At 44.0% G+C, this 6,650-nt stretch overlaps 1 protein-coding gene across 2 annotated transcripts in view; it reads left to right on the top strand.

Annotated features, from left to right (window-relative positions):
* Nucleotides 1-1,573: 1,573 nt before the first annotated feature.
* LOC111156341 (ring finger protein 34) overlaps nt 1,574-6,650 on the top strand; it is a 20,957-nt gene continuing 15,880 nt past the window's right edge. The window contains exon 1 of one of the 2 annotated variants that reach the window (XM_022517118.1): nt 1,574-1,678. In XM_022517118.1, coding sequence (XP_022372826.1) covers nt 1,673-1,678 — 6 coding nt within the window. In that variant the 5' untranslated portion in view covers nt 1,574-1,672. Of the gene's footprint in view, nt 1,679-2,131; nt 2,179-6,650 lie in introns of those variants that run through there. The other variant, XM_022517119.1, reaches the window with a different exon arrangement.

Here is a 6,650-nt window from a genome sequence, read left to right as displayed (position 1 = left end):
TTAGCCATTCCAGTGGGTGTGAAGTGGTATCTCTTTGTGGCTTTGACTTGCATCTCCCTGACGGCTAATGAAGTTGAGTATCTTTTCACATACTTTTTTTTTTTTAAGATTTTATTTATTTATTTGACACAGAGAGAGATCAAAAGTAGGCAGAGAGGCAGGCAGAGAGAGAGGGGGAAGCAGGCTCCCTGCTGAGCAGAGAGCTCGATGCGGCGGGGGGGGGGGGGGGGGGGGGGGGGGGGGGGGCCTCCATCCTAGGACCCTGGGATCATGACCTGAGCAGAAGGCAGAGGCTTAACCCTCTGAGCTACCCAGGGGTCCCTTCACGTGCTTATTCTTTAACTTTGAGGCAGGCCTGCAGCTTCCTTTCTTAGTTGGGAGAATTACGGCTTTGTCCCACCTTTTATTGAGTTTCTTAGTGCCTAGATCATTAGAAGAATAAATTAATACTCTTTCTCAATGGAGCTCAGCTACTGCTCCAACATGGTGAATGAAAGTCTTTCTTTGCATTTTTTTTTTCCCGAAGAAGAAAATTCAGGAGGATACTCTAAGAAGTTAAACATTAAGTACGCAAAAATGTAACCTAAAAAATTAGTATTCTTGCAGCCGAAGGAAGCGAAGTCCCTTTGTTTTATTTAATCTGACATAGTGCATATAAGTAAACCTATTTAAAAGAAATAGAACAGTCTTAGGTCCTATGAGAGGTGAGTGAATGGACATCTTCATGTCTCTTTCTTTAAATACTGGTGGATTTAAGAGGGGAGACGTAGTAAAGCAAAACCAACGGAGTGTCATCCAGTCGGGTTGAAGAAATCGATACGTTATTTTACCACCTCGATTTTCTCTGTTCACATAAAGTCAATTCCAAGGGCTCATCCGAATCCCCTCATTGTGTCAGGATTAGGATTTGGTTATTTTGAACGTCGCTCTAAAAGAGCAGCTGGGATTTGAGAACCGTTGGTTTAAGTGTTTTCAATAAAAGCTTGTTATTAGAGCCGAGTCTTAGAGTGCGCAGCTTGCCGCTGCTCACCCGACCCTCCAGAGAGGAAACCTAAGGTCATGACCGAGTGTGAGTGGCTTGAACGTCTCGGAGGAAATCCGAGGCCCGGTTCTGGCGACTATTGAAAAAAAAAAAAAAAAAAAGAAAGAAAGAAAAGAAAAGAAAAAAGCCTTCAAACCACCCGGCGTTTTCAAATTTACCACGCCCCTTCCTGCCTTCATTGCCCTGGAAACTTGACCACCTAACCTCAAAGCTAAATCTCTAGCATACGGGTTCCTCAGGGAACCGGGGCTCCTATTTCAGCGACCCAACCAAGAAACCAGTCCCTGCGGGCGCCTCCCGCCACGCCCAGGCCCTCCCATCTCCGCTCGGGGTGGAATGGAGTCTTCCTCCGCCTACCCGGCAGGCCAAAGGCCCCGCCCCATTCCCTCCTCTTCATTGGCTCTGGTGACCAGCCCCCAGAGCGTTGGCTTCGGATTGGCCGCCGCGGCCGCCGCTCGGCGATCTTCCCGGGGGCGCGAGGCGGGCGTGACTACGCCCCTACGTCTGGACGCTCGGTCGCCGCGGGAGGTGCCGTAATCGCCGCCCAGAAGGCAGGAGGGCGGCTGTTCGAGGAGCTGCTATGGTGCTTAGTTTCCCGGTAGAGCCGACCGAGACGCGGCGGTCGCGGCCATGAAGGTGAGGGGCCGGTGGGGCCGGGCAGTTCCTCCTCGCCTCTCCTAACTGGCCGGGGAGCCTGAAGTGCCTTCCTTTAGCCTCAGCGGTTCTCCCCGCAGGCACTCGGAGAGCTCCACTGGGGGACGTCCCGGGCCGGCATCCGGGCCCTGACCAGCCCAGAGCCGAGATCCTGGTGTCCAGGACCTCTCCAGCTCCCACAGCGGCTCCCTTCAGCGAGCCTGAGGAGGGGGGAGAGGCCGGGCGCCCCCCCACCCCCGCGCTCAAGCCTAGTGGGCCCGTCTTTGCTCTTGGCCCTTCCGCTTCCTCGGGGGCTTAAAGCAGACCCCCTGGTTTCCGCCTCAGCTCTCCATGCCTTTGCCCACAGCGTGCCTTCTCCCGCCCCGAGTCCTTGAACTAACCCAAATGTCGGGAACACTACGGGACTGTCGCAGGACGGAGACTGCAGGACGAAGGGAGGAAGAGTAGTGCGGGGAGTCGTGAGGCTGGGACTAGGCTAACAGGTTAGAAATGCCTCCGGGCGGGGAGCCCACCCTTCTGAAGGATTTCTGCGTAGGCTTGTTATTGGGGCCGTGACCTAGAGCGCTAGCAAACTAGATGTGTCTCCATCGCCACTAGGTACGCAGCAAGTAATTTGACAGCTTGAGTTCTTCAAGGTGGGTGTGAGAGCGTGGGAGCATCAGTGAGTGAGAAGTTTAAGAAAAGGGGGAAGGGGGGAGATTCTGGCCTACTTTTGGGAGCTGATTTTCTCAACTTGATCTCAGAGTTCTAAAGAGCTCTGTGTACGACAATCAATTCAGGTATTGATTCATCTGCTGAACTCAAACCAAGTGGGGTGAGTCGTAAAGTGATACTCTTTCAGACCCAGACGATTTCTTTAATCCCTGTGAAGAGGCGTGTTTGTTGTGGGTAAGGGAACTAACAAGAGTGAACTGCTAGCTTAAAACTACCCTCACAGAGCCTCAAAAATTTGCTGTGGAAGATTGACAGGGAGTGCCAAGTGGCTAGAGAAATTCAGCAGATATTTTCTTGAAGGTTTCCTTTGTGTTAGTGAGAGGGAGACTTGCCGAGTTGGAGTGATTGAAAATGCGATCTCACCTTTTAGGAGTTTGCCAATCAAGAGAAGAGACATTCTCAGGTAACCACGTTACAAAGCAGAATATGACATAAGGTATCAAAAGCAAAATGCTAAAAAGCAAAAAAGGATATTTCTGGCCTCAGTAAACAAGATTTTTGGAAATAGGAAACTTTTTGAACTGTGTGTTAAAGTGCGAAGATAATAGATATTAAAATATCCAAAACTAGCTTTCTTTGCTGCAAACCATCATCTTGTTGTGTTAAGATTCAGAAATAAGGGGGGGTGGGATTATGGACATTGGGGAGGGTATGTGCTATGATGAGTGCTGTGAAGTGTGTAAACCTGGCGATTCACAGACCTGTACCCCTGGGGATAAAAATATATTATATGTTTATAAAAAATAAAATTAAAAAAAAAGATTCAGAAACAAAACAGGGATCTTTATATATATCTTTATATGTATACACACACATATGTGTATGCATGTATATGCATATGGCCTCAAAGAATGTCAGTATCTTGTTTAGTATTAACTTTGTGACCCATCAATGAACTAGGTGTAGAAAGAGAAAAGTAGTGACAGGTCCAGTGTTGAAATTTAAAAAAAAATTTTTTTGTTTTAAGGATTTTATTTATTTACTTGCCAGAGAGCAAGAGGACAAGCAGTGGGAGCCTCAGGCAGAGGCAGAAGCAGGCTCCCCACCGAGCAAGGAGCCCCATGTGGGATTCTATCCCAGGACCCTGGGATCATGACCTGAGCCACCCACGCATCTCCAGTGTTGAAATTTTTTAATCAAGTTCTTTAAAATCAATTTATGTGGAAGACTGTGCTTTCTGAGTTGACATTTTAGAAAAAAAGTTTGGTGGTAGTTGAAAATGTAGAAAAGATAACATACTTTAAGAAGCAAAAAATAGACACCAGTCTGTGCAAGAGGACTGTTACGAAGATAGCTGCTTTTCATTTATGTTTTTATGGAAAGTGGATTCCTGAAATACAGGATTTGGGCTATTGTTTATTTTTTAATTTTTTTTTAAGTTTTTTTTTAAATTTATTTGACAGAGATCACAAGTAGGCAGAGAGGCAGGCAGAGACAGAGAGTAGGGAAGCAGGCTCCCCGCTGAGCTGAGAGCAGGATGAAGAGCTCAATCCCAGGACCCTGGGATCACGACCTGAGCCGAAGGCAGAGGCTTTAACCCACTGAGCCACCCAGGCGCCCCTATTGTTTATTATTTAACTTTGTTTAAAATTGAAATTAGGGACGCCTGGGTGGCTCAGTTGGTTGGACAACTGCCTTCAGCTCAGGTCATGATCCTGGAGTTCCGGGATCGAGTCCCGCATCGGACTCCCGGCTCCACGGGGAGTCTGCTTCTCTCCCTGACCTTCTCCTCGCTCATGCTGTCTCTCACTCTCTCTCAAATAAATAAATAAAATCTTAAAATTGAAATTAATTGTGAACATGCTCATCTGTAGATTTCTGGGCGGGGTCAGTGATTCCTGATGCCATGGAATCCTAACATGTGAAGTTCACTGAAGCAAGCACTTCTTTCAGGGGAATTAAAATTACTTTTGAGAGTTAAACAATCAGAAAATTATATCTTGGGGTGCCTGGGTGGCTCAGTGAGTTAAGCCTTTGCCTTCTTCCTGCTTCCCCCTCTCCCTCTGCCTGCCTCTCTGCCTACTTGTGGTCTCTCTCAAATAAATAAAATCTTAAAAAAAAAAAAAAGAAAATTACATCTTCACTCAACCCCAGGAGTAGCTGATTTTAGCATGTGTAGAATGGGTACTTACTTTCTTCCTTTAACTTGTTTGTTTACAAACATATTTTGAAGTAAGTTTTGCCTCTCAAAAACTCAAGTAACTGTTTAACCTTAGAATAGCATCTAATTAATTCCCTCTAAGGGGTTTTAAAAACCCAAATTGGTGTCCTATATTGATTTAATCCTCCTTCCTGTTTTTCCGTATTTATATTGAGCACACCCCTGATTGTACTGATCATGTTCATTCTTTCAAGTTCAAAATAAAAATTAAGGAGAAAGAAATCTGTTGGATATAATTTCCTTTGCGGTTTTTGTTTTGTTTTTTGTTTTTCTCTGAAAGGTGGGGGAGTGGTGCTAAGGATCAGGTATATATTTAAAAACAAAACAAAACCGAAATAAGAGGAAGGTAATATTTATGATCTCCAGAACACCTTACTCTAAAAATCCATCTATCAGTTTGGCCAAATTTCCTACCTAAAAATATGCATTTTTAAGATCAGCATCTGTTTTTGCAGCCTGCTTAATGTCCAGATTGTATGAGAGAAAGAATTTAGGATGTAGAATTTCCTCCTTTGTGGTATATGGTCTGATTATTTGGTAATGTAAAAGGTAGAGTTTCTTGCAAATTTTATTTCAGTTGAGGCAGCAGTTTCAATATGAGATGCTTTCACATTTTAAGGAGCATATTCTTCTCAAATGGCTGTAAATAGGGACACCTGGGTGGCTCAGTCATTAAGCGTCTGCCTTCAGCTCAGGTCATGATCCCGGGGTCCTGGGATCGAGCCCCCACATGAGGCTCCCTGCTCAGCAGGAAGCCTGCTTCTCCTTCTCCTACTCCCCCTGCTTGTACTCCCTCTCTCACTGTCTCTGTCAAATCAACAAAATCTTTAAAAAAAAAAAAAAAAGTGGCTCTAAATAGGTTAAACGTTTTTGATGATTATCTCAACTTCTCAACTGTTTCTTCTGTTTTGCTTTGTTTTTTTCTGCTATTCCTAAGTTCTGTAGGAAAGCTTAAACTAACTGAAATTTAAACTTTATTTTTTAAAATTATTTTTTTCTATCACTGGTGCTAAGATTTGAAACATCTTTTCATGTTGCTTAACACAAGGACATTGAGTTTTAGCAAACAAAGTTGTTTGGAGTTGAAAATAACACATATGGTGAGTGAATTCTCCAAGGACGCCTTCATTATTGGAAGAACTGAATTTCTGCCTGGTCCCAGTAGCTTCATACAACATCCAAGAAAATTAATACTCTTGAATTTGAAATTTGGAAGTTTTTCTTTAATGTAGCTGTATACGGTATTATATTTAATTTAGAGTTACGGCAAGCAACTCTTAGGAGATGGCATTATTATTATTGCTCTTTACCTATTTTAATCAAAGGAAATAATATAGGGGCACCTAGCTGGCTCAGTTAGTAGAGCTTGTGACTCTTAGAGTCGTGAGTTCAAACCCCATATTGGGTGGAGAGCTTACTTTAAAATAAAAAAAGTATTAGAATATGATCATTAGTTTTCTGCTGTTTTTAAATCCATGAACTTTCTCATTGATTGTCATTTAATCTTCATGGAAACCAGCATGGTTTCTTCTTTTTTTTTTTTTTTTAAAGATTTTATTTATCAATTTTTGAGAGCATGGGCACACAAGTGCACAAGCAGGGGGAGCACCAGGCAGAGAGCAGGGAGCCCAACATGGGGCTCTGTCGGAGGACCCTGGGATCATGACCTGAGCTGAAGGCAGACACTTAACTGACCAACTGAGCCACCCAGGTTCCCCAGCATGGCTTTTCTTATTATTCATTCTAGTTTGCCTGGTTATTATATTTGGTGGAATTTTTTTTTTTTTTTTAAGATTTTTATTTATTTATTTGACAGAGATCACAAGCAGGCAGAGAGGCAGGCAGAGAGAGAGGAAGGGAAGCAGGCTCCCTGCTCAGCAAAGACCCCGATGCAGGGCTTGATCCCAGGACCCTGGGATCATAACCTGAGCTACCCAGGTGCCCCTGGTGGAATCATTAAAAGTGATCACATCCTGATGTGGTTTAGAATAAGATTCAAAATTTGTAGCAAACTTTTTTTTTTTTTTTAAAGATTTTATTTATTTATTTGACAGATCACAAGTAGGCAGAGAGGCAGGC

Source organism: Enhydra lutris, unplaced genomic scaffold (assembly GCF_002288905.1).
Source record: "Enhydra lutris kenyoni isolate GAN:26980312 unplaced genomic scaffold, ASM228890v2 scaffoldscaffold46, whole genome shotgun sequence".
Lineage (NCBI taxonomy): Eukaryota > Metazoa > Chordata > Mammalia > Carnivora > Mustelidae > Enhydra > Enhydra lutris.
This window is presented reverse-complemented; position numbering and strand designations above follow the sequence as displayed.